Source organism: Apostichopus japonicus, chromosome 6 (genome assembly GCF_037975245.1).
Source record: "Apostichopus japonicus isolate 1M-3 chromosome 6, ASM3797524v1, whole genome shotgun sequence".
Taxonomy (NCBI): domain Eukaryota; kingdom Metazoa; phylum Echinodermata; class Holothuroidea; order Aspidochirotida; family Stichopodidae; genus Apostichopus; species Apostichopus japonicus.
The window spans coordinates 18,368,135-18,396,014 of NC_092566.1; the positions used below are offsets into that span (position 1 = coordinate 18,368,135).

At 35.7% G+C, this 27,880-nt stretch overlaps 3 protein-coding genes across 5 annotated transcripts; all 3 read left to right on the forward strand.

Annotated features, from left to right (window-relative positions):
* The first annotated feature begins 2,868 nt into the window (after positions 1–2,868).
* On the forward strand, positions 2,869–8,861 carry LOC139969216 (uncharacterized). 3 transcript variants are annotated; one of them, XM_071974116.1, is made up of 6 exons: positions 2,869–3,251; positions 3,996–4,105; positions 6,706–6,924; positions 7,357–7,499; positions 7,756–7,923; positions 8,727–8,861. In XM_071974116.1, the coding sequence occupies exons 1-5, from the start codon at positions 3,173–3,175 to the stop codon at positions 7,862–7,864; spliced, it is 660 nt and encodes a 219-aa protein (XP_071830217.1). In that variant the 5' UTR covers positions 2,869–3,172; the 3' UTR covers positions 7,865–7,923; positions 8,727–8,861. The 3 variants fall into 3 exon arrangements, with proteins under 3 accessions (XP_071830217.1, XP_071830215.1, XP_071830216.1); XM_071974114.1 differs by lacking the exons at positions 7,357–7,499; positions 7,756–7,923; positions 8,727–8,861 and having other exon boundaries at positions 3,213–3,251; positions 3,996–6,848; XM_071974115.1 differs by lacking the exons at positions 2,869–3,251; positions 7,357–7,499; positions 7,756–7,923; positions 8,727–8,861 and having other exon boundaries at positions 3,332–6,425; positions 6,706–6,841.
* On the forward strand, positions 8,760–13,523 carry LOC139969217 (uncharacterized). Its single transcript, XM_071974118.1, has 5 exons — positions 8,760–8,892; positions 9,088–9,278; positions 10,422–10,581; positions 11,388–11,506; positions 12,134–13,523. The coding sequence occupies exons 1-5, from the start codon at positions 8,817–8,819 to the stop codon at positions 12,449–12,451; spliced, it is 864 nt and encodes a 287-aa protein (XP_071830219.1). The 5' UTR covers positions 8,760–8,816; the 3' UTR covers positions 12,452–13,523.
* Positions 13,524–15,818: 2,295 nt separating this feature from the next.
* On the forward strand, positions 15,819–23,613 carry LOC139969218 (ornithine decarboxylase-like). The gene is made up of 9 exons (XM_071974119.1): positions 15,819–15,961; positions 17,546–17,719; positions 18,949–19,121; positions 19,312–19,452; positions 19,835–20,009; positions 20,563–20,832; positions 21,156–21,291; positions 21,792–21,879; positions 22,176–23,613. Exons 1-9 carry the CDS (start codon positions 15,875–15,877, stop codon positions 22,234–22,236), a joined length of 1,305 nt encoding a protein of 434 aa, XP_071830220.1. The 5' UTR covers positions 15,819–15,874; the 3' UTR covers positions 22,237–23,613.
* Positions 23,614–27,880: the final 4,267 nt, after the last annotated feature.

Below are 27,880 nucleotides of genomic sequence, written 5' to 3' on the forward strand. Positions count from 1 at the left end.
ATCTATAACCATGAACAATCTACATATCGCAACTTTCTATTTCTATAACCATGAACAATCTATATATCGCAACTTTCTATTTCTATAATATACCTCTTTAACTATACTTTGTAAATATTATTGCTATGGAGATGGAATTCTTGGGCGTGAGCCAGTGAAAGTCCGAAAGTTGGTGCTTAGGTCAGGCAGGATGAAGGAGATCGATAAGGGGAGATGGGGGTCAAGAGGGGTTAGAGATGTGTGTGTGTGTTTCTACAGTGTATGCTATATGTACAGACTACTTATGATATTGTGTGATCATAATTTTGATCATTCGGGACCAGAGTTTCAGAAATTTCATGTTCAAGGACACTTCGGTCTATTCTTTAACTATTTAACCGTTAGTTCAAAATCTTTTCAAATTAATCTTTCTTGTGATTCTAATAAGCAAAAATTACGACTTTCTATTGGAGTTAAAATAATTTGCACAAGTATGTGAGGTCCAAGGAGGAGCTTGAGACTAAAACATTAATGGTATCGTTGGAAGCCTAATTATTGTCTTGCAGAGCCTTGCTTGATGTTCGGTTTGCCAGTGCAAAGTGGTAAACTATAATGGTAATTAAATATAAAAAATAAATTTGGTAATATGTCATCCTTATCAACAACAATGTGAACATAGGTCTTCTAAGACCTTCCTATCTAGTTTAAAGGTAGTCAGTATAGGCCCCAAACTATAGCACGTTATAATTGCAAGAAGTTTCCAAAAGTACTTGCCTGGAGGTCTTTACTCTCCAATTGTTCTCAGACATTTTTAAGGAACACACAAGATGACTGAATGTCCCAGTGAGGACAATTTCCTCAAAGGTTGTAATAAAAACAGTTTAAGAATTGTGACCAGAGATGACCATATTTGAATAGCTAGCATATTTGGGGCTAATACAGCATACCTATAAAAAAAAAAAGGAGCTACTGACACAGGGCTGAAGTTGTCATGACAAAGGATATTGGGAGAGAGGCTTTGATCAAGTTTTTGGTTTCGATGAAAATCGTAACCTATGCATTCATGATGGCGTATGTGTGCGTTTGTGACGCCCAGCTTGTAAACACGATATCTCAAGAAGGGAATGTTGGACCAACTTCATGTTTGGTTTGTAGGTGTACCACATTGAGTACAAGAAGCCTTTGTTTTCTGTGGAGGTCAAAGGTCATTTAGGGTCACTAGGGGTCAAATTGTGAAAACCTTGTAAACATGATATCTCAAGAAGGGAAGGTTGGACCAATTCATATTTAGTGTGTAGTAGTACCACATTGAGTACAAGAAGCCTAATGTTTTTGGTGTAGGTCAAAGGTCATTTTGGGACAACAGGTCAAATTGTGACAACCTTGTAAACATGCTATTGCAAGAAAGGAAAGATATCATATTTGGTTTGAAAATGTACCATATTACAGTTAAGGAGCCTATTATTGCTTTTGGTGTAGGTCAAAGGTCATTTGAAGTCAGCAAATGCCAAACATTTACTTCACTCCCCTCTTACCTGTCTCTCCACACTAAGACATCTTCCTAAACATAATCTCGTCAAGGAAGCTTGGACAGATCGCATATTTGGTATGTAATTGTACCACATTGAGGACAAGAAGCCTTAATGTTGTGGGCGGAGGTCAATGGTCATTAGAGTTCACCAGGGGTCAGATTGTGAACCATGTTTCATCACATTAAGTACAAGAAGCTTGTTGTTGAGGTCAATGGTCATTTCAGGACAGCCTGTGTCATTGTGAATTTATTTTTTTGTCATATCGCACTGCTTTTCACTGTATTACTAATATCAAGTATGTTGTACACCATCACTATACATTACGTCACATTCATGAAGAAAATAGGTGAATGTTACATCATCAAAACCACTATGCATTTTTGCATTCTGGTTAAGAGACAGGTATAGGGTCCATTTCTTGTTTTGTAGTGAAACTGTTCAAGTCATTTTCAAGTTGTTTCCTTGTGCAAAAGTGCAGATCAAGGTCTTGGTATCCCTGTTACATTTCACAGTTGATGTCGAGCAATCAGTGCTTCAGCATGCAACGATGGTTATGTTGTAAATATGTCCTCAAAATTTTGATTTCAGTATTGCATCTCTTATAGAAATTCATTGTGTAAATATTTGAGGTATTAATTAAACTATATTGCAAAAGTTCACTTAGTACTCAAAATTCAAAAGTAATGTAGATGCAAATAAAGTTAGCTATCAGTAGCATTAATTATATGTTGTTTTATAATTTATGTTTTGCTTTTCAAAATTTGAATGCATTGCAACTAAAATGGAGAAAAGGGCCCATACCCAATAGTATTATAGTGGTGATTTAACCAGGAATGAGGTGGAAAATTCTTTAATATTAACCAGGATAATGGTGACATCAACCAGGAAATGTTGTTTAATTTAACCAGAAAGAGGTGGAAAATTATGTGATATTAACCAGAATAGTATGAGTACCAACCAGGAATAAGTTGGTTAATTTGACCAGGAAAGAGGTGGAACTTTTATGATATTAACCAGGATAGTATGAGTACCAACCATGAAATCTTGGTTGATTTAACCAGGAAAGAGGTGGAATACGTTTGATATTAACCAGGATTATGGATAAGTAGTCACATCAACCAGAAAATGTTGATTATTTTAACCAGGAATGAGGTGAATACCCATTGATATTAACCAGGATATTGTAAAAATCTTACCAGGAAATTTAACCAGGATTTCCTGGTTATTTCTACCAGGATTTTCTACCAGGAGGAAACCTGGTGAAAACAACCAGGATATGGAGAGTGGCATATAAACGCATTTAAAATTTCACCAGTTCCTGGTGAAATTTCACCAGGTTGTTTTTAGAGTGTACACTCTTAAAACGTTGGTTAAAAAAAGAATGGTATAGGACCCCTGTGCACTTAATTGGTTAGTTTGTACCCTTAAGTTGGTTAACTGGCAGTATTTGGGCTATTCCAATAAGTATGTACATTTCACAGCCCGACGTTTAACCATCTTGTTTATAACTTTACCGCTCACTGAGTAAAAAATTCGCGCGTACACATATATGTACACTGTACGTACATCAGCGCAGCGTCTATAACACACACTACATAGCACGTCATGCATAGTACGATCACTGACAGGGTGGTTCAGTAATCAAGAATACAGCTAATGCCATGGCAGATATCGAAGACAGTGCTGTCTTGAATTTCTTGAAAAAATACGAGATCGAGTCTCTACATGAAACTTTTATCGGTAAGTGTAGCTTAACATCGGTAAAAAGTTTGAACTTATGTGGGCACTGAGACCCCCAGTGACAGTATAACGTTAGGCTCATAGGCCAACGTTAGGCTTATAATAGGCTAACGTTAATACTAATACTATACTACTACTACTATAGTAACACTAGTAATATTAGTAACAGTATACAGTTACTAAACTGCCACTGTGTTTAACACAGTGGTTTAGTCGATGTTAAATGTTATGAATCTTTTTCGTGTTTTTCACCATATACTAGTGTTGTTCGTGTAATCGACATAGGCTAGGCCTAATTATTAATGTAAATGTGGTATCCTATTAAAGTCCAAATACAAAAACTTTGACCTAGCCTACTGTCTATAGTATAGGTAGCCTAGCCTAGTGTATACACCTGTTTAATTATTTACACACATATAACAGTTAGGCTAAGGATAGATCAAATGTGATGCCACAAACTTTTTTATTTTGATTTATATCATACATATTTTGGAGGATATTTATGAGAATTTTTGCACGATAACTCAACAAGGGAATGATTGATCATCGCCATACTTACTGTCGCATAGTGAGTAGATATCATGAATATTAATGAGGTCACAGGATCAAACATCAAAATTTTCAAATTGCAATAACTTGACAACCATTATTCATTAAGTCAGAATTTCTTCATATTTCATATATAGTGATATTTGTAGATAGTGTGTGCATGCTGATGATTTATTCCTTTCTTATAACCCTCAGAGAATGGAATTGACAAAACTGCACTTCTTTTGCTTAAAGAAGATGACATAAGGGATCTGATACCAAAGATTGGTGACAGACTAAAATTTCAGGCAGGTTGGAAGAAGGAGGTGAGTACTCCTGTATATCAGCAATGGATTTTACATGCTTTAAATGTCTTACAAGAACTGAAGGTGGAATCAAAGGCTTATTTTTCCATATGAAGCATAACCATGGAATTAACTCAAAAAACTCAAGTAAAATTATTTGTGGTCAAGCCGGTTGCACTGCACTCTTTTTTTCAACTGAAGGCTACAAATGGCATCTCAACAGACACCACTTGGGTAATAAAGAACAAACTAATGACCAGGGGGACCAAGAGTCAGAAAGGAACAGTCCCATTCCAATGGAAGCAGATGCACATTATGAGGCAGAAGAAGATGATGAAGAATCAATGGAAAATGATATCAACATAGCTAAATCATATGCAATATTCACAGCCCGACTTAAGTCCTCACCTATTCCTTCATCATTGGTGGGAAAAATTATTGTTGATGTACTGGACCTAATTGAAAATGTAGTTGATCATATTGAAATGGAAATTACTAGATTAATAAGTAACCAGCAGTCCACACTATTGAGAAAGGAAGAGGATAAGCAAGACTTTCACAATATTTTTGCCAATGCAAGGGAAGCTCCTTTCTCTGAAATGAGAACAGAATACCAACAGAGGATACTTTTCAAGCAAATTGGTGCATATGTTGAACCTGAACAAAAACTTCTAGGCTACTGTTTCAAGTCTAAAATAAATAACAAAACAGGAGCTCCAATTCAAAAACAAGAGAAAGAGACATTTCAGTACATTCCTTTGGCAATTTCACTTAAAAAATTTCTGGAACAACCAGGAGTTATGAATGCAATATTTTCAGCTAAAGCAATTGCAGATCCAAATGTCCTGGTTACATATCGAGATGGCATTCTGTTCAAAAATAGGTATCAACAGCATGGTGAAGTGCCTCTTATACCCCTGCTGCTATACAATGACGACTTTGAGACTTCAAACCCTCTTGGTTCAAGGAAAGGAAAACGTAAGATTTCAGCATTTTATACAAATGTGCTGTGTCTACCCAGGAGATATCAGGCCAGATTAAACAACATTCTTCTCACAGCTCTAATCACCTCATCTCTCATTACCAAATATGGTGTAGAAAGTGTTGCGAAAGTAATAAAAGAAGAAATTCAAATGTTATCGAATGCATGTCTGAATATTGAAGGGGATGATTTCAGTGGACTTGTTAGGCCGGTTTTGTTCCAAGTTGTTGGCGATAACTTGGGTATACATACCATGTTAGGCTATGTTCGTGGCTTTACAGCAAACTATTACTGTAGACTTTGCAAGGGGCATCGAAGTGTACTGCAAAAACAGTCAGTTGAAAATGCCAGTCTACTTAGAACAGTAGAAAATTATGTTGCAGATTTACAACATGATGACCCTAGTGAGACAGGTATCAGATTTGCTACAATTCTAAATGATCTGGGAGAGTTTCATGTAGTTGAAAACATAACTCTTGATGTTATGCATGACTTTTTGGAAGGAGTGATACCGTTAGAAATGTACTTAGTGTTAGACCAGCTGATTCAGGAAAAAAAGTTTACATTGGAGGAACTTAATGGTAGAATTTCATGTTTTAATTATGGCTTCACTGACCAGTCAAATAAGCCTAGTCCTTTGAAACAATCATCTCTTTCAAACCCTGGAAAAGTAAGTGGACAAAGTGCTTCACAGATGATGTGCCTAGCTTTCAGTTTACCCATAATGATTGGAGATAAAATTGAAGAAGATTCTGATGCATGGGAGTTGTATCTGTTGTTGATTGATATTTTTAAGATAATAATGAGTCCCAGTTTGAGCCTCTCTGCGACATATGTTCTGAAAGCTTTGATCAGAGATCATCACCAACTATTTCTCCAATTGTTTCCAGATCGGAACCTTACTCCAAAACAGCATTTTCTTACACACTATCCAAGATCATTGCGATTCATTGGACCTTTGAATCAGTACACCTCAATGCGTTTTGAGGGAAAACACAAAACATTCAAAAATTTGCAAATTTTTCTTGTAATTTCCAGAACATTGCTAAAACACTGGCAGTTAAATACCAAATGGCCCAGTGTTATGCATTTCTCTTGGAACAACCTCTTGAAAATCAAGACATAGAATTAAATCAGGAGCAAGTATCCACCCTGTCAAGAGTTGGATCAATTTTAGACATGATGGCAGCTGAAATAGTTGCTGCAAAACTGAACATTGGTTTAGAAGAAGAGATAACTTTTGTAGGAGCAGCCAAGATTCATGGTCATGAATTTAGAGAAGAAATGCAGTTATCACCTCATGGAATGACGATGGACCAGAATTTGGAAGTGTGCAATGTGTCCTTCTAAAAAATTCTGGTATTTATATTGTTCTGAACTTATTCAAGACGATAGGCTTCCAGAGACATTTACAGGCATATGCTGTGGAAACCACAGCAGACTTAATTGAAACTGTTTGTCCTAGACAGTTGTTTGACCACCGTCCTGTGACTTGCTTGAAGAATCATAATGGGAATGACAGATCTCATTACATTTCTACTCGCATCACTTTTCTATAGACACAGCATCAGTTGTACCACTGCAGGTGAATTAGTTATTTAGTCATAACCTACATGATTTTAAATTAATTTTCTCCCAGTTTCAGAGTAAAGTGGTCTTCCAATTTCCTCTAAATCAAGATGAGATACCAGATGTATCATCTCTCTCAGATGCAGATGATCTTTCTTCTACTGGCGATTCAAGTACTAGTGTTGATACCTTGATTATTGAATCAGATGCAGACACATCACTTGAGGGTTCATCTTACTCACCCTTCCATTCACCATATCCCTTGAAACAACAGAAAAGAATCCATTTTGTAAGTAAAGGATATTCTATTGTTTTTAGTGAAAAGTACCGTAGTTATTAACATCTTATAGTGGTTGAGGCTACTTCTTTTTTATGAGAGCAAGGTATGGTGCATGCTTTGAATGAGAAAGGTTTTGTTGTGAATATCAGAGATTACCCCTAAACTTTCCATTATGAAAGAACTACTGTACAGTAGCTCTGGAAGTGATGAATATCCCTGCGAGGACTCAAAGTGATCATTATCAGAAAACGATACAGAAATAAGTTTATAATGGGAAAATTAAAAATTAAAGTTTATTGAGTGGCAGAGGTAATTGCATATAGGCTGGTGATTTATGGTACCATACTGCACCTTCACCATTCAGTCTATAGGTGCCAAATAAATTTAGTTTTCTTATTTACATACTGGCCCATTCACACTCTTCTCATATTTTATGTTTAGGATGTTGAAGCTATTCTAGGCCAGTCTTCCAGAGGAAGGAAAGTCATGGGAAGCATCTCTTGCAAGAAATTATGTTCAAAACAGGATCGACACATTCTTGTGGAAATTTGTACTAGTCACATGGTTGATCATTATGGAGATAAGTGAGTATTGCTATTTTAAGACATCTATTCATTATGATATATTATGGGAATAGCAGACCCTTCTTATATAAACACGGAGAAATGGCTGTACTCTATTTTCAAATGCTCTGGAGACCAAGAGATATTTTTAATAGAATTGATAATGAAAAATATTCAATATGGTTATGTTTCTGAATGAATTGTTCAATTGTCAATAGATAGAATACATTTGCTGTATTGTTGTCAACATTTTACCTATTTCCTTTTTAATCTACAGGCCAAGCTCCTTCATTAAGGCAGCGTTAGCAGCAGCAGTTGTTGATTTGTTTCCCTTTCTGAAGGATCCAGAATCTCCCTTGGGTTATGGAAGCATGTTTATGTTCTAATATCCCTCGGCTTAATTGTCATTAGCCATAGTATACACCACTTTCGTTGTTGTGTTGAGGTGACTAGTTTCCTTTTCCTAGCTGCCCTTTCAATATGTCTCTAAAATGTTGAACACAAAACACTGCCCACAATATCATTACTTTTTGTCATCTGTAGTCAAGTAATGTAATCTTCTGTGGGTTCTACCAAGTAATTTGTTCATCTCATAGAGGACTGTGATACTGAAATCTATTTTCAATACTACCATGATTATATAGGCATCATTTAACTGAATTATTTCTAATTGAAGTCAGCACTGGGGTGACAAGGCCTTTTAATATGTTAAAAATACCAAAATGGATGTTCAATTGTCACATTGGGAACTCCAAAAACTGTAACATAGGCACTGGTTTTCAATGGGCTTCATCTCTAAATCTAACCAAGGTATTAATGAAGTTTGTTGTTCAGTAGGTACCCTCCTTATTCCGTAAAATATCAGAACTCTGTAACTTATTGATTATATGTGCAATTAGGGTCAAACCCATAACTTTTAGGCTTATCACTTAAAAGCAAGTGTCATAGTGTCCCCTGGGACAATACTGTTTTATCAGTAAGCATACGATATTCTGTGAGGACGGTATGGAGTGCCACAGTGTCCTTAGTCATAGCGTCCATATTGTTACCGTGCCATTGTGGAACATGTACCAGACATGTTTGTGGTTTGCTGGCTAAAAGCCTATGTTCCAACCAGCTAGGAAGTTTTAAATGTTGGTGTACAACAGCTTAACATGTAGATCAATAAGTCACATAATTTTCTGAGTTGACTTGAATTTTGCTACCATACTTCAGTTTGATAAAAGAGTATGCTGATTTCATGTGCAGGAAGCATGGTATTGCAAAGGTGCTGCAGGATGACCGGCGACAGGGTATCTAGAAGAGCACCTACGCTACGTACGTAAAAAGAAGATTGCCATGGTGAAAGATTCCCCCGGTGCATCAAGTCCACCTACTCCTTTGACTAAAGTGTCCACTCCACCAAAATTGAGAGGTGTGTAATAGGTTTTTACCGTGTAATAGGTTTTTACCGACTATTTTCAGGATTTGACTTATCTCTCATGCCATGACAATGATCAAAGACTGGCTTAGGACACGTTATACCTGCCACAACCATTGGTAACTTCAAAATTTGATGTTAAGGAATCTCTGTTTAGTAGGAATTATATGTTTTTATTGTCCTTGCCAGAAGCTGATCTGGAGAACAAAGAGGAATTGGTGATGATGACTGAGTGGCTGAAATGTAACTTGGAACCAAGAGAGAAAGTATTGGACTTCATGAGGCAAACTGCAGTTTACAGACAACAGCAGATCAAAGACCACTCAACTAACATTTCAGATATTCTGAAAGAGTATCCCAGGTTGTTAGACCATGGAATGGTAACTATCAAATTTGAATTTTTGCTGCTTAATTAAAGAGAAATACGTGGGTGATTTTGCATCAAAAATAGTAAAGAAGCGAGCTCTGAATACACATATTACGAAGATACTATTCAAGACCATATCCTTTATCTCTTGTGGAAAAATTACTAGCGAGGTTTTGGTTTAGCAGAAACACTGAAATTAATTAAGTCACTAACCTCACTGATGAGTTAATACTATATTTCACTTTGAAGGCTATTTGGCCAACTTAAAAACAGTACTTTGATTGACTACATATCTAATTTGATTGGAAAGAACTAGTTTCACTGCTTTTTTTAAATGATGGCATTATATTTTAAATCTCTTTTAATTTATGCCTGGAAATTTATGACAGTACTCAGCCACACAGTGAAGAAAAGTGACTGACTTTTAATTTAACCTTAGGCATCTGGCAGATCAGTATGCATTATAAAGACCAGATTGGGAATAAATGTTATTTTTGGATGAAAGTGTTGCTTTATTCAAGGATATAGCTAGGATTTTAAGAAAGGTTGCTGATGCTTAGTGTAGAAAAAAGGTACAGATTCAAGCGGTATAATAAGGTTTACAATTTGTACAAAGTTTTTTTTTTTAATATGGTGTCTTTGCCATTCAGTGCTATGGTTTTATGTGCAATGTTTGCTCTGCATTTCTTGCAATTGTGTACCAATCTAACAACTTGTCTATCATCTTGTTACAGGGAGACAAGATAAATTATTCCCATGAATATGCTTTTGTTCAGTGATGATATCACAAATGTTAAATATTGAATTTTTACAACTCAAATTCCCCCCCCCCCCCCCCCCCCGCATTAAAAAAATATTTTGAAAAAAAAACATTTTTGAGCTGTAGTCTGAGATATTTTCAAAGCATCTGTCAATAAATGTTAAATACTTACTTTTCTTTCCCAGATGTTTTCTAAATGTTATTAAACTAGCAAAAGGTATCAAGCAGTTGGATTTTCCACATCCAGCTTCAACAATACATAGTGTTTGTATAGATGCATGGAACCAGACTTTAACAAATTCAGTGAGAGTGATTTTTTAATGGATCCTAGCTGAGGATCAAAAATAGAATATGCTTACACACATTAAAGTATTCTATTTCCCTTTGCTCTGTCAGATAGAACAAGATTTTTCAGTGCTTTGGCCTGAGCATGAGGATCACCTGTATGAGAAATGGGACTTGTACTACAATGGGATTATAGAATATGGCAAACAGGTTAAAAATTGGCAAGGCATTCTTGGATTGGAGTACGTTAACCTAGAGAGTTTGTCTATTGGTAAGTGTGCTTCTTATTTCAGTGCGCATAGTTGAGCTAATTTAATGTTTGTATGTTGATCATTCCTTGCAACCTTTCACCACCATCACACTAGGAACTTCTGAAAGATCAGGTTTGACCAATTATCTGTAATATATCTGATCTTGTTCTCAAAATAGCCTTAGTTTACTTTTTGTAAAGACAACATCACTTCCTTTTCTTTTATTGTAAAAATAATAAACTGAAATTGAACAAAAAGCATCAATGGGATCTGGTTCAGACAGAAACCAAGTTGGGTTGGTGCAGGTATATTCCCTTGCTTAGACTCCATCTGACCCATCTTTGGGATTTCATTTAAGCCAAAAGCTAGTGACTACTATAATAGAACAATAGAACACAAAATATGTCAAAGGTTCATCAGTGTTTTGAGATCTGAATATATAATAAAATATAAAGAGTAGATAACTTTGCAAACAGGTTGTGATAGCAGCACAACATTATGAATGTGGGCTTTTAAAGGAAACATGTATGATTGAAAATAAACATACACAAAATACCAAACAGATGCTAACTTATCTCATTACATTCTCATGATATGCCATTTTCTCATTGCATTCCCATGATATGCCATTTTCTGATACAAATGACTTGAAGGACTTCTAGTGTTAGAGACAAATAAAGGCAAGAGAAAATACAATTAATTTGTGCTGTACGGGGCACTGTACGTGATAATGACAATTTATATGTTAAGTGGTCATTAATTGTGTTATATTTTTATGCACAAGGACTTTGGACCTATCTTTAGTTATGTTTTGTCACTTTCACAGATAAGAAGAAAACATTGGCATTTTTTCTTCTTCCGGTCATCTTGAGAGGGAAAGGAAAGGGAAAGAAAGGATTGTGTTCAGTAAACGAGGCAATCACCTCCTTCGTGGACATTCAACCAGTAGGTGTTTAAGCATTCATTTGTCCACTTGTTGAAGTTCATTGACAACATGCTTATGGCATATGTGTTTTGTAGTTTGTGATGGATTGCTTGTGAAAGTGGAATCTCAACAATTATGCTGGATTTGAGTCAATGTACATAGATGCTCCCAAGCACATGAACCATATTCCGTGTGGTTCAAAATGGATAATTAATATTCATGAGTGGGCAGGGCCTACGTAATATTATTTAAATATTGATTTCACAACAACAATATGCTTGTCAAATTTTGCTCAATTTGGTAAATGACAGTAGTAGGATATGGGTCACATGTGTAGCTGATTTTAACTAATAAATTATGAGTTGGTGATAAAAAGTTAATGATAGTAAAAGTATCTTCTAAACATGATAACTAAACAGTAAATTTCAAATGTATCAAATGTTCATAGTACTTTTTTAAAACTAGCATGTCATTGTAAGCATAGATATGGGTGGTTATGAAGTTTGGCTGTGCCAAGTATAATTTCATATAAAGTTTTTTCTAAATACAAATCTGCTAGAATGGAGGGCTTTTTGCTGTCACAACTTCATATTGATTGACAAAGAGCAGCTTGTGATAATTTTCATTTTTTTCAATTTTTCTCACAGGAAGTGGCTGATATTCTACAAATTTCAAAGACTATTGATGCCACAAAAAAGCCGCAGCCATTTGTTGTATGCAAAGGAACTCTCTTGGCACCAACCCAAACATTCGTTATACTAGAACGGAGGCCAGTCCCTCAAGAATCACTACTGAAAGCTATCGATTTCTGTTTCAAAGCAATGTACATTTTGGACATGGCTTACCAACCTTCATGCTGTCTTGTGTGGCAGTTCATTCAAAATGTGATTTATGAAATCAAAGAAGCACATGTGCCAAGTTGCATAAGAGATCTTAGATCATTCTTGGCCTTTAAAAGTAATTAGTGGCTTAAAAGAAAAGAATTGTAAGCAAGATATTCATGGCTGATATTTTACAAATTTCAAAGTTATTGATGCCACAAAAATACTGCAGCTACTTTTGTATGCAAGGAGCCCTCTTGGTACCAACCCAGATATTTGCTATTTTAGAACAGAGGTCAGTTTCTCACAAATCTCTTCTATTAAAGCTGTCTTTTTCTGTTTCATGGCAAATGTGCATTTTGGACATGGCTTATCGACCTTCATGCAGTCTTGTTTGGCAGTTCATTCAAAATGTGATTAATGAAATCAAAGAAGCACATATGCCAAGTTGTATTATAGCATTCTTGGCCCTGGAAAGTAAGAAGTGCCTTAAAAGGAAATTGTAAGCAAGAAGCTCATATAATAATTGTAAGCAAGAAGTTTGTATAATATTACTATTTTAAAATTCACACACCCGATAGCATCATCTTGAAGGGACATTTAATTAAAACTCATGATATGACATATTTTTACATACCATGCTGGTACAAATCAAAACTTTCCTTACTAATTTTTATTGGAATCCCGATCTAATCAACTGATCTTTCATGAGTAAGGTTTAATGTAGGTTAATATCACCTACACATGTATCTCTATATGTGGTGAAGATATATATACTATACATCCAAATACTGGAAATAAGAACAATGCACTGGCTGCAATGTACTGCATATATCATAAATATGTCTCTAAATGTAATCATGTACACCACATATGTATGTGATACTCAGTGTAATTCTTAATTAACTGTATGTATACTATAGGTAAACCTTGATTAATCAGATCATGATTGATGTTTAGATTCATAGATTGTTTATACATCAATTGATCTATAGTTACATATGTGAGATATTGAGTGTTACAAGTTTTCTATGAATAAGGTTCTTCTTGAAGGGTAGAGGTTTTTTTACATTGTGTCACCTTAAAGGTCTGGTAGAGCACAGCTAAGAAGCTGTTACATCCAAGCATATTTATGTGTTGTTTTGTTTTGTTTGTATTTTATTCACATGGTTCAGCTGGTTATTGTTTTCAATAAAAACAAGTTCTCAAAATGTCATCCATCTGGCTTCTGTAATGTAACTGTTTGTTAATTTTTCAATATTTTTCAAGGAGTTGTTTACTCTTTGCATTGCCATATTCAACTGATTGTTGCAAACTAGGTCTGCATAAACAAAACTTGTGAGGAGTCTTTCAACTACATTAAGTAAAATCCACTGAGGATCTCATCCATCACTGTCCAATATATTGCATTCACCAACATATATTGGGCAATGAAGGCTCATTTGACCCCCCCCCCCACCCTTTTGTAATGGTAAAAGCCACTGCCCAATTTAAATGTAGTAATTGCCCAATACAATGATTTTTAATTCCCCAATTTAATGATCCCTACATTTGTAAGTTCACCAATGATGGGCATAATTTACACAATTAATTTAACCAACAACTGTTGGGTACAAACTTATAGTTATTTTATTGGTTAAAAATGTTACCCAACGGCTGGTTAAAGCCGTTAACCAACAGGTGTTGGTTAAAATATCACCAATAAGTCGAATTTGACATACGTGCCCAGTGTTGGTTAAGGTATTGGTTAATTTTTAACCAACTGTTTTTAGAGTGTATAGATATTTGAGAGTGATGAAGGCTACCACTTTTAATTAGTACTGGTCCGATGTCGGTGTTAGGATTTTTAAGAGGAAGGTAAAATAAAGAGACATTTTACATGCCGTTTTTGTATTTTGACTAAATTCTTATTGTGCTTACTGTCTTAAATGATTATGCAATTAAGGGTAAAAACAATCTTAAATTTGGTCGAAGTAATCGCGATATATATACTGAGCTGCCCTGATGTGGAGCAAAACACCCTAAATGTGCATCAATGCAGCTGAAATAAATACATGGTGTATTTAATAGACTCGAAAATAAATATGTAGTCCATTTAGGGTCATACATTATCTCAATAATTGTTAAAAAAAAGCTGAAGGTTGGCCATAAGTCGCATTTTTTATGATTCCATACTAAAATGCCGTATTGAGCTGCCCTGAGGTGGAGCTGGGTTTTAACCCCGAAAAACACCCTAAATGTGCATCAATGCAGCTGAAATAAATACATGGTGTATTTAATAGACTCGAAAATAAATATGTAGTCCATTTAGGGTCATACATTATCTCAATAATTGTTAAAAAAAAGCTGAAGGTTGGCCATAAGTCGCATTTTTTATGATTCCATACTAAAATGCCGTATTGAGCTGCCCTGAGGTGGAGCTGGGTTTTAACCCCGAAAAACACCCTAAATGTGCATCAATGCAGCTGAAATAAATACATTGTGTATTTAATAGACTTGACAATAAATATGCAGTCCATTTAGGGTCATACATTATCTCAATAATTGTTTAAAAAGCTTAAAGTTGGTCATAAGTCGCATTTTTTATGATTCCATACTAAAATGCCGTATTGAGCTGCCCTGAGGTGGAGCTGGGTTTTAGCCCCGAAAAACACCCTAAATGTGCATCAATGCAGCTGAAATAAATACATTGTGTATTTAATAGACTTGACAATTAATATGTAGTCCATTTAGGGTCATACATTATCGCAATTAATTGTTAAAAAAAGCTTAAAGTTGGTCAAATGTCGCATTTTTTATAATTCCACACTAAAATGCCGTATTGAGCTGCACTGAGGTGGAGCTGGGTTTTAACCCCGAAAAACACCCTAAATGTGCATCAATGCAGCTGAAATAAATACATTGTGTATTTAATAGACTTGACAATAAATATGCAGTCCATTTAGGGTCATACATTATCTCAATAATTGTTTAAAAAGCTTAAAGTTGGTCATAAGTCACATTTTTTATGATTCCATACTAAAATGCCGTATTGAGCTGCCCTGAGGTGGAGCTGGGTTTTAGCCCCGAAAAACACCCTAAATGTGCATCAATGCAGCTGAAATAAATACATTGTGTATTTAATAGACTTGACAATTAATATGTAGTCCATTTAGGGTCATACATTATCGCAATTAATTGTTAAAAAAAGCTTAAAGTTGGTCAAATGTCGCATTTTTTATAATTCCACACTAAAATGCCGTATTGAGCTGCCCTGAGGTGGAGCTGGGTTTTAACCCCGAAAAACACCCTAAATGTGCTTCAATGAAGATGAAATAAATACATTGTGTATTTAATAGACTTGAAAATTAATATGTAGTCCATTTAGGGTCATACATTATCTTAAAAATTGTTCAAATATGTTCATCAATGTATTTTACAAAACTCAGGTCACAGTGAGACACCGTAGCACAGTTTCAAAAAGGGGCGCGGCTTAACACATTGGTTTCACATAATTGAACATCATTAAATGCACTGAGCTGGAGCTGTGCAAAGTTGTAACCCATATACGATCGACATCGTCACATCATGGACCGACATTTTGCAGTTTATAAAGATAATGATGCAATGATTGACGTTATCCGAAGATGTACCAAAGAGACGTCTTTTTACAAGGTGAGTTTGGTTGGATGTAGGGATAGTCTAAATGTTGAAAGGATAGTCCAACTAAATATATAACTTGATATATTATTGAGAAAGTCACTAAACACTTAGCTGATAACCCTGTGTGCTGTTCTCGTATTGCTGACAGTACATGAATGTATCGTGCACACATTGTCTACAAACCTTAGTATTTGTCATAATTGGACGATTCACTTTTGCAGTAAAATCAAATTTAGAATTTGTGTAAACTTAAATAGTCAAAAATGCTATAGCGATGGGATTTTGAAAATTGGGTATATTTTTCGTCACATCAATTGCTTTTTTGAAGTTCTCATTTTGGTCCCATTCATTCAGCCAATACAAAACTGTCAGTCCAACGCATGCATAGTCCATAGTAGTAGGTTATAGTTGGGTATCGCGTATGTCGATGTGGGAAGGGGGGGGGGGCTCGTAGCGATGACAGAAAGCAAAATAATAGGATAATATTTAACTTGAGACGCAATTGGCTGGTATTAATTTTGAGAAATTCCTATCAATTACGGATAAACGTCAATCGCCAACAGCCAACTGGGGTGTTACTAAAACGAATGACAATTGCGTTACACATAACGAATGACAATATGTTGTACACACTAAAAAATTGCATTGACTAAAACGAATGACAATGAATGACAGCACAGACAACCGGATATCACAGTTCAGACTTCGTGGGTATGTTTAAGCCACGCAAACCGAGTGGACGCGAAGTGCGTGGCTAACAGATCAAGTAAAGTACGGACAAGATACAAACGCACCTTATAGAAAGCGAAATTGTAAGTCTGATTTTAAAAAGTAAATTTAACGTCATTTTTCCGATATTAATTGTGAGAAACTAACAATACTATAATCTTGAAACGGCTAAAAATTTCAGGAAGAGTCCTTATAGGCCTATTGGACATTTCTATGAAGAAAAATTTTTTTAGGGTGGGGGGGGGGGTGCAAAAAGTACTAGAAAAGGAAAAAATTTGCACCAGTTATGGAGCGGCCCTTTGGTTTCTATCCGTAAATTACACCAAAACCATGCTACCATGTAACATGCGGTTTTCCACAAATCCTTTTTGCGCAGAAAACCAATAACCGCATTTACTCCACTCCGTGAATCATTCTATCTCCACTCACCACCGTCCTTCGTTGTCATTCGTTGTCTTTCGCGAATGATAATTAACCCTGTACAAAGTCAATTGTCATTTGGTCATTCGCTGTCATTCGTTTTAGTTTGTCCCGCCAACTGGTTTAACTGAGCCCATAAATGCATTTTGTAATATTTGTCTAACATGTTTTGCCCACCTATGTCATATTAGGAAGGCCGTTTGACTGGGTATCCCGCCCTCCTGCCCCCCCCCCCACCCGCTGGTGGCGCCACTGCAGTGGGGCAAGTGAGAATAAGGGTTGATGGGAATGAAGCACCATTCTACCGATGACAAATATTTTATATGTTAGTCAGATCCCTATTTATGATTTGAATATGCGTATATGTTCATAATCAACTCTACCGATTTACATAAATTACGTTCCTTTATGCTAATCATGTTATAATTGTCTTATGTCTACTTTCAGAGTTCTAAGGATGCGTTTTATGTGATGGATTTGGGATACCTTGTTAGAACGGTCGATGAGTGGAAACAGCTGTTACCCGGAGTCCATCCATGTTATGCCGTCAAAGCAAACGGGGACCCTGCTTTACTTAACCTCATGTCAAAAATGAACTTCGGTTTTGATTGCGCGAGCAAGGTTAGTAAGAAAAACCATGATTGGACAATATCGTATTGACGTATATATTGCATGAATATTCAGCACATTTTCCTGCACGTTTGTTTTTCTTTGTCATTTTTCAAGGCACGGGCCGTCATCAATTATGGGGGGCAGGGGGACACGCTCCCCGCTTTCTGAAAGGTGAGGGATACAATATCAAATCCCCCCCCCCCCCACCTCAGGTTTAGTGACTGATTCGCGCAGGCGCTGGGCCTATCAGGCTCATACAGACTTGTACATCTCATAAAAGGAGCTCAAACATTATGCCATGTGATTGGTAGTTACTAATGTTTTCTTATCATTCTGCTCAACCCCCGATGAAGAATATAATTGCTTTAAAATAAGAATTACGGATTTCATTTATAGCGTATATTGAACTTATGAGGAACCGCGCCCATTCACCGCTGAGGCTATGTGCTAAGCCAGCAGATAATAACAGCCCGCAGCATTCTCTAATGTACTTTCCAGTATATTAGTTTTAATATTTTAGAGTATATTGAGTTATCACGTACAAGCAATACTTATATTTTGCATTCAGATTGGTTAGCAATGCCACTCATGATAGTTTTGAAGTGTTTGTGAGATAATTATATATTTCATACAAGTTTTGATATATATATATATATATATATATATATATATATATATTGTGCTAGGTCTGTGAGCTAAGCTGCTAGTCATGTTGTTGTCATAACCAAGTTTAGTAGTTATGTTCACAATTGTGATTAAGTTAACTGATGCCAAGTACAGGACCGTAGCCTGCCGTGGAGGGGGGAGGGGAGGGGATAACTGTCCCCGTGAGATTTTCACTTCCTTAGCAAACTGATCCTTTCATTTTATCTGATTACATTAGTTAGTAGTGTGCAGTCTCAAGATTCTAGGCACGTATTTGCAGAAATGGCGTTCAAAAAGAACATTAGGTTTATTTTAATCGTTCATCACAAAATTGTCATGGTAGTCCCTTTTGGGAAATGGCCTCGTTGAAGCCGACCCACACGATGCATTCTGAAGGATATTTAAGCTGTAAAGTAGGTTTTAAACGCAATGTTGTCCTATTAATTAGTTTAGACTTTTTGTAAAGTTGAAAGGGGAGTCTAGACTCCCGCACCAGTGCCCCCCCCACAGCGCCCCCCACCTCCACTCCTTGTTCAGCATTTAACCTTCGTTAACAAGTGTTTACTTCTTTTGTTATTTTTTGGCAAACACAGGATGAAATTCAACAAATGTTAGAGCTTGGAGTAAACCCGTCTCGGATTGTTTACTCACATCCTCGCAAGCAGCCGTCTAATCTTAGGTACGCGTCATCAGTCGGAGTGGATCTTACTGTGTTTGATGACGAAGACGAACTCCATAAGATAAAGGAAATCGCACCGAATATGAAGTACGTGCTTGCTTACATCAACTTACATCAACTTACATCAACTTGCATCAACTTACATCAAGTTAATTCTTTAATATCAATACCAATATATATATGTGGATGCATTAATTTGCCAATTTTTAACTGCCCCGATTTCCATACCTAAAATGAAGAATTATTGTAGTTCTTTCCATCCCTCATTACCACAAAGGTTGCTGTTACGTTTGTCTACAAGAGGTCTTGGAATTCTGACAACAGACGCTTTACCGGGAAAATATGGTTGTCCCAAGAAGGACAGCGCCAAACTTTTAGCAATTGCTAAAAAGTTAAACCTTAAAGTGACTGGTGTCAGGTGAGCTAGTCAGACATATAGCTAACATGCCAGTCATCAAACAAAAATTCAGAAAATTTCAATTCTTTACTTCATTAGTTGAATTTCTAATTACGTCAAGAAACAAGTTGGATTTATTTTTAGACAATTTTTCTCTTTTGTATGTGATTGTAACCACTATGAAAAACTGTCTAGACCGAGAAAATATATGAATCGAAATTATTCCTCAATTAAGCGTTAAGGAACATGCATTTCGTGAGCAAAGAAAATTGAGGCCAATGTTTGTGTATGATCGTTGGCAATTCATAGTTTGAGTGAAAATAGCTAGATTTGGCTATATTAATGAGCAATCGCAATGAGAGCACTGATTTAACTAATCTGAAGTATTTTCATTTCCCGGCAGCTTCCATATCGGTGTTTCCATAAAAACTCCCGATGTATATAGCCGCATTCTGAAACAGGCTAAACTTGTTTTCTCAGAGGCACGTGACCTTGGCTTTGAAATGAAAGTCCTTGATATTGGTGGAGGCTTTCCTGCTGCAACTACGACTAATTTCTGCTCCTTGGGATTCGACAAAGTTAGTTTTGGCAATTAGTCAGAGTACTGATAAGTATGCGTAGTTGTTTGGTTCAGTACGGGACCGAGTGAAACATCTAACACCTAAATATAAACATACGGTCGAGAAATATTTTCTTACAGGTAATATTATTCAAGCGTGAGCGAATGAAGTCAACGTACCTACATGAAGTGGTCAGTGCATCTCCCATTACATCCTGTTTCTCGGGCGGTGTCGTAGCCATAGGGTGGGTTGGGAAGGGTGGGGTGATGGGGGGTGGTTGGTGAACATATGACCATTTATGTCCTAGACGTTTGTCTGTGAAAGAATATGACATTGTTTGGCTCACAAATTACCACATTTTTTCTTCACTGTTTTTTTTTTATCGATATCTTCAGATCGTGGAACGCATGCGTACCACTATGCTTCCCCGAGCTTAACAGAGAAATACAAACATAATAGGCCTATGTACACTTCCAAATATTCATATCTTCAAGTCATGAATAATTTACATATTTATGTATATGATTATGTGACGTGCATAAAGCTCATGAATAATTTCGTTTCGTTTCAGGTTGCCGGAGCCATTGCTAAGAGTCTCAAAGAAGAGTTTGGTGATGACAATAATGTATTAGTATTCGCGGAACCAGGAACTCATTTTTCGATGCCGTCAGCCGCTTTGGTTGTCAACATTATTGGTAAACGAACCAGGAACCAGGAAGATTCGGAACCGACAGAATCACCGAATAAAGACGAACCTGAAATCGAGTATTTCATTAACGATGGGAAGTTTCAATCATTTGTGATGTACGTTATGCTGCCATATGTACAACCTGTCGTCAAGGTAAATTCTTTTACAAAACACTTGTGTGCACCGGAAGTGATGTTAGGTTAAAGAATCATCGGTTCCGGTATCTTCTCTACACTGAGCTATAGAGTACCAATGTTGTCCTTGTGGTGATTAGTATATGCAATGTAGTAAGGAATGAATCTATAGGTAACTTATAATTATAAAATTCTCATAATCGAATAATGGGATGTCCGATAATCGAATAATAGGCCTAAGATGTTTAAAATGAACTCATCAACCGTGATTTTCTCTTTCACTACCCCCATTTTAGTTGATGAAGACACAAAATGAGAATTTCTGGTTTTATACTTTAACAGCCTGTCGACCAGAAACACACCGATTCTCCTTTGAAGAGCTGCAGAGTTTGGGGTCAGACACTTGCCAGAGAAGATCTTGTCGTAGAGAATGGTGAACTTCCTGAAATGAGTGTTGGGGAATGGTTGTACTTCACAGGTTAGACCAAAAAGCCGACGTCTCGCCCCCTATAATATTCCTTTGGCCCTCTGAGTCTCACGCTATAGGATGTGGATTTGATCTGGGGCTTGTTTTATTTCGACGTACATACAACCCCCTCCCTCCCCCTCCCTCCCCTCACTCCCCCTCCCTACCCTCCCTCCCCTCCCTCCCCTCCCTCCCCTCCCTCCCCTCCCTCCCCTCCCTCCCCTCCCCCCTCCATCCCCTCCCTCCCTCCATCCCCCTCCCTCCCCTCCACCCCTCCCCTCGACCCCTCCCCCCACTTTTAAAACGTCTACCCCGAAAGTTTCATTTGGATTCACCATTGTACAACGATTATTTTGGGTTTATTCGGGACACTGTATGGACTCAACTTTGCAATCTTATATTCCATTCGAATGAGTTTTCAGCCTGTCCAGACTAAGTGCGCGTTCTGTCCGGTTATAGTTTTAACTTCATTTTCATTTTTTTTATGACCGAATATTGTTTCCCTTGTCCAGATATGGGTGCGTACTCTGCTGTTTTAGGGTCCAATTTCAACGGATTCCCATTGCCAACTGTTCACCATTATATCTCTGAATCTATGAAGTAAGTCATATTCAAGTCAGTCTTACAATATATCAACTAATTTACAATCAAAATTAATTTCACAGTTTTTACCATATCATGCCTCCATATTTAAATTTCCCATCGTATTTTCATCCATATTTTGCAATTTAAATTTGAAATAATTACGTAATAATGACAACAAATGTATCTGGTACTAAAAAAGAGGGTCAATGAGGGCCTAACTTGACTGTCCAATACTGTCATTCTCAAAAGTTGTAATCTCAATAAATTTCTCACAACTCTACATATATTTTTCTTTTTGTCTCTTTCCCTAGGAAACGATTAGACGAACTGGTGTCTGGTGGAGCTTTTGGAGAAATCAATTTTTGTGTTTAATCTCATGATTAAGACATGAGGGTAATTAGTGACTATGAATATGCAGTACTGTATATGTAAATTGAAGAAAAAGGACAGAATGAGTTTAAGGTTATTGTTATGTCACGTGATGACACACCTTTGACAGTTCATCTGATAGTTCATTGTAGCGCTAATTCTTTAGTAGTAGTGAAATGGATAATCAACACATGAAACAGATATCTGTAGATTACAAACGTTACCCCATGTGAACCTTTAACGGGTCCACTAATGACTAATTAATTACATTGACTACTTATGATGTTCACTTGTGATCCCAAGATAAACACGCGCATTCATCTTACAATGTTATGGAGTATCGTAAACGCGCGATGAGTTAACATACACTGATTCTGTTTTACATGGAGTCGGTTAGTAGGTAACTATAGACATGATTAGCTACTTTTAATTTCACTCCGGTATAATTGAATACTCCCTGAGTATTTTAAAAGCCTTCTTTCTTCGTCTTCTTCTTCTTTTCATTCATTTCTCTTTCTTTTGCATTCCAAACGCTATACGTTAAATATGGCTGATGAACGTCTCTTTAACATAGTTTGACTGAAGACAGTACGAGGTTGTAAAATCTTTTAGGATAGCATAGAGTTAAGGAATAATACTATAGGCAACCAAGTTATTGTCAGCCAATACTCTGTATCGGTCCAGTGTGGCATCTTTGTCATACATTAGGCGTAACGGTGATGAAAGAACAAACGTTATACCAACTTACTATAGATGGGTTTACCAATGGACCAAGTACCAAAGAAGCAGCAGTAATAAAGAATGTAATTCACGCAATGTGGTATCCCACAAATAATATGTATTTGATGAAGTTTCTAATTTTCTGTCAAAATTTATATATGTATGCATACAGCTCATACATGCAGCTATGTATACATAGGCTACATACATATGTATACATATTGTTTACATATGTTTATATGTACGTGTGTATACATATATGTATATGTATACATTATGTATGCATACATCTATACATACAGCTATGTATACATACGGTACGCTAGCACGAATCTCTTGTATACCAGTCTAAATGCGATATCCTACCCGTGAGTAATAACAAAGTGCAGACAGACACCATGCATGAATGGTTCCTAACCTCAGCCGAGATATTACAGTCTGCTAATGATTAACCTTTCCATCACTTGTTGACGAAAGCGACTTACACAGAGAGTTACCTATATATATGTAAATTAGGATATAGACAAATCGGAGAAAAACATCGTTGTTAGATTGGGGTAAATGTTGCCATATGAGTTCAAAAGTAACTGATATTATCGAAATATGTAGTGTACGGCATATATATTTGCACAGGCAATTTGTATTATTCTCTTTACAATAATAGTAATAATATATATATATATATATATATATGAATATATATATATATATATATAAATATATATATATAAATATATATATATATATATTTATATATATATATATTTATATATATATATATATATATATATAGATATATTTATATATATATATATATATATATATATTTATATATATATATAATATATATATAAATATATATATATATTTATATATTTATATATATATATATATATATATATATATATATATAATCCTATGACAGTTCATTTGATAGTTCATTGTAACGCTAATTCTTTAGTATTAGTGAAATGGATAATCAACACATGAAACAGATATCTGTAGATTACAAACGTTACCCCGTGCGAACCTTTAACGGGTCCACTAATGACTAATTAATTATATTGACTACTTATGATGTTCACTTGTGATCCCAAGATAAACACGCGCATTCATCTTACAATGTTATGGAGTATCGTAAACGCGCGATGAGTTAACATACACTGATTCTGTTTTACATGGAGTCGGTTAGTAGGTAACTATAGACATGATTAGCTACTTTTTATTTCACTCAGGTATAATTGAATACTCCCTGAGTATTTTAAAAGCCTTCTTTCTTCTTCTTCGTCTTCTTTTCATTCATTTCTCTTTCTTTGCATTCCAAACGCTATACGTTAAATATGGCTGATGAACGTCTCTTTAATAATGTTTGACTGAAGACAGTACGAGGTTGTAAAATCTTTTAGGATAGCATATAGAGTTAAGGAATAATACTATAATTAAACAACCAACTTATTGTCAGCCAATACTCTGTATCGGTCCAGTGTGGCATCTTTGTCATACATTAGGCTTATGACGTGATGAAAGACCCAACGTTATACCAAATACCAGATGGGTTTACCAATGGACCACGTACCAAAAAAGCAGCAGTAATAAAGAATGTAATTCATGTATCCCACAAATAATAGGTATTTTGATGAAGTTTTAATTTTCTGTCAAAATTTATATATGTATGCATACAGCTCATACATGCAGCTATGTATACATACATACACCCATACATACATACATACATACATACATACATACATACATACATACATACATACATACATACATACATACATACATACATACATACATACATACATACATACATACATACATATATATATATATACATATTGTTTACATATGTTTATATGTACGTGTGTATACATATATGTATATGTATACATTATGTATGCATACATCTATGTATACATACAGCTATGTATACATACGGTACGCTAGCACGAATCTCTTGTATACCAGTCTAAATGCGATATCCTACCCGTGAGTAATAACAAAGTGCAGACAGACACCATGCATGAATGGTTCCTAATCTCAGCCGAGATATTACAGTCTGCTAATGATTAACCTTCCATCACTTGTTGACGAAAAGGACTTACACAGAGTGTACTATATATATGTAAATTAGGATATAGACAAATCGGAGAAAAACATCGTTGTTAGATTGGGGTAAATGTTGCCATATGAGTTCAAAAGTAACTGATATTATCGAAATATTTAGTGTACGGAATATATATTTGCACAGCCATGTTGTATAACTCTCTTTACAATAATAGTAGTAGTAGTAGTAGTAATAATAATAATTTTTTTTCCACCTCCATTTATTCAGCATATTTTCCTTTTAAACAATATAGCATATACATATTGTTATAATTATAATCACCTTTTACAATTCTTGCATAGAACATGTTTTTATGAAATTTCAAGAACGGAACAACTCTGGGCATTCAGGAAATGCATGTTGTAATTGAATATAACTTACTTTATCTTTCTTACACTTACTTGTTTTTGAATGAATATAACGTTCAACATCAATTGCAAACTTAAATTTATGGGAAAAATGGCAAATATTAGGTAAGTTCTTATTTTCTCTTACAATCATAAATATAATACTTCATGTGTAGTATAAGAAAATTATATGGGTGACTATATCCATTTCCGTACCCGAAAAAAAAAATCGTTTTGAAAAGAAAAACTGTTGCTTTAAAAAACGATTTTCTACTTCTAAAATGAAAGACCCAGTAAAATTACAGTCCCAAAATAGATGCTCGATATTCTCAGTTTCTCTGTTGCAGAAGGAACAAACCTCTGTATCATTTATACCCATCAACGCTAAAATTTTATTTGTTGCAATAATACGGTGTAAAAATTTAAACTGAAAGTAATGGAGCTTTGCATCTAATACAGTGTAGAATCTTAAAAACACCTGTCCCAGTCTTTTTTGGTCAGATCTTTAAAGGAGCAACTCCACTTCTCTCTTGCAGTCGGAACTTTTGATAAACGATGTAAATACGCTTTAAGACATACTCAGAGATAGACCTAGCCCGAATGACATTATGATACATATTAGTATTGTTGTTCATAACATCAGTACTATGAAAACCTGACCTTTTCCACCACTGGGGAATTGCACTTATTAAACCCCAATACAAAGTAAAAGGTATATCAGCATTAAAAATCTGTTTGAACCTTACAAAAGTTAGCGGCTTATTATGCTCATCAAAAAGGTCACTAACATAAAAAACATTTCTATCCAAAAATAATTCTATAATAATAATAACAATAATAATAATAATATATATATATATATTTATATTTATATATATATATATATATATATATATATATATATATATATATATATAGGTCAATATATAAATATATATAGGCCTATAATATATATATATATATATATATATAGGCTATATATATATATATATATATAGGCTATATATATATATATAATTATGTATATTTATATATATATATTTATATTGATATATTTATATATATTTATATATTTAAAAATATAAATAATCCTCTACCTATGGAGACCTGAAGCGGATATAACACAAATTACACCAGACATGCAGAATACAGCCCATTAAATAAAATGTATAAAGACATATTTTGTATTTCCGTGTCTTGATATTTCTGTCATGCCTCCTGGCTCTCCTCCTCTGGTTTCCCTCGATACGTTTTGTGTTGACTCAATGACAAGTGTCATGACCCACCTGCCGCGATTGTCTCCCACAATCTCCATTGACGGAGCCTTACACTGCAGATATATGGCTCTGTCCATTTACAGGACAATTCCGCATCTCAGCGCACTCTTAGTACACGTAGCTTTAAACCTAAATGATGGCGCCCTACAAGTCTTGACTCACTGCCAAGTTCTTCATTTAGAAGCATCTCACTGCTCTTTTATCATCCTTTCTGAAAACGGGACCTAACCAGCGAAGACGGCTTCTGACGAGCATAGGCTCAATGTTCTCAACGTTAGTCGTTTCAAGAACTACCCCATTGGTATACGTGCTGAAGTGATCACACTTAATGGAACTGAACCGCACATTTCAGTTCTTTGCAACGACAGGCCTCATCTTGGTAACAAAAAGTACCCTTTTCCCTTTCGTAAGTTAAATGTGCTCTTATGCCATTTCAAAAGTTCTCTTTTGTTTAAACATTAGAATTGCAATTAAAGAAAAGGGGCACTTTGACGTTCTATTTCTCCACAAACCTGGGAGGGCACGTGCCCCCTGGCCCCACTGCCCCTTCAGTGATTTATATCGTTAGAGGAAAGATGCCTTATTCCGAGGTAAACCCTTATATTTGTTCAATTTACCATCATATTCTAATCAGTATGCTGTGTAAAATATAACTGAAACTGTACAAACAAAGGAACATTTCCATCAAATTATTTTAAAAGCTAATAAGAACAACTTAACAGCGTGGGCCGTGATATCTTACAGTATGATTGATCATCGCAGCGCGTACGCATCATGCTTGTTCGAAAAAAAAAACAATATTACGTAAGGAATAGCTCTGAGCATGCACTGTGCACAGGTCTGCGAACAGCCTCCATGCATGTTCACTGTCACTGATGGAACGTTACGGGGCGTGGCAGTGTTACCATGGGAGTCATGTATTTATCATGCAGCATTTGACGTCACAAAATGTATACATCACCCCTCAGAAGTAGCGTAAAGTATTTACCTAACCCGATATTATCAGCTGGTTCAGTAAAGCAACGCGTATTCGTTCAGGTCGAGCTCCAACACAGCACGACCTTTCCTGGTTGTGTTGAAAGAAACACGATCCTTATCTTCATGTTCCAAGTAAAGTAAGGTTTTCATATCATTACCCTATAGGGAGGTTGGTACTAATGACCAGTCAAGTTCGCCACCCGCCCTTCGCC

Excerpts from the sequence above, each read along its gene's own strand:
- LOC139969216 (XM_071974114.1), top strand. The coding sequence starts at position 4,129 with ATGGATTTTACATGCTTTAAATGTCTTACAAGAACTGAAGGTGGAATC.
- LOC139969217 (XM_071974118.1), top strand. The coding sequence starts at position 8,817 with ATGGTGAAAGATTCCCCCGGTGCATCAAGTCCACCTACTCCTTTGACT. Across the intron at positions 8,893-9,087 it reads CACTCCACCAAAATTGAGAG|AAGCTGATCTGGAGAACAAA; the intron begins GTGTGTAATAGG and ends TGTCCTTGCCAG. Across the intron at positions 10,582-11,387 it reads CCTAGAGAGTTTGTCTATTG|ATAAGAAGAAAACATTGGCA; the intron begins GTAAGTGTGCTT and ends TCACTTTCACAG.
- LOC139969218 (XM_071974119.1), top strand. The coding sequence starts at position 15,875 with ATGGACCGACATTTTGCAGTTTATAAAGATAATGATGCAATGATTGAC. Across the intron at positions 15,962-17,545 it reads AAGAGACGTCTTTTTACAAG|AGTTCTAAGGATGCGTTTTA; the intron begins GTGAGTTTGGTT and ends GTCTACTTTCAG. Across the intron at positions 21,880-22,175 it reads TATATCTCTGAATCTATGAA|GAAACGATTAGACGAACTGG; the intron begins GTAAGTCATATT and ends CTCTTTCCCTAG.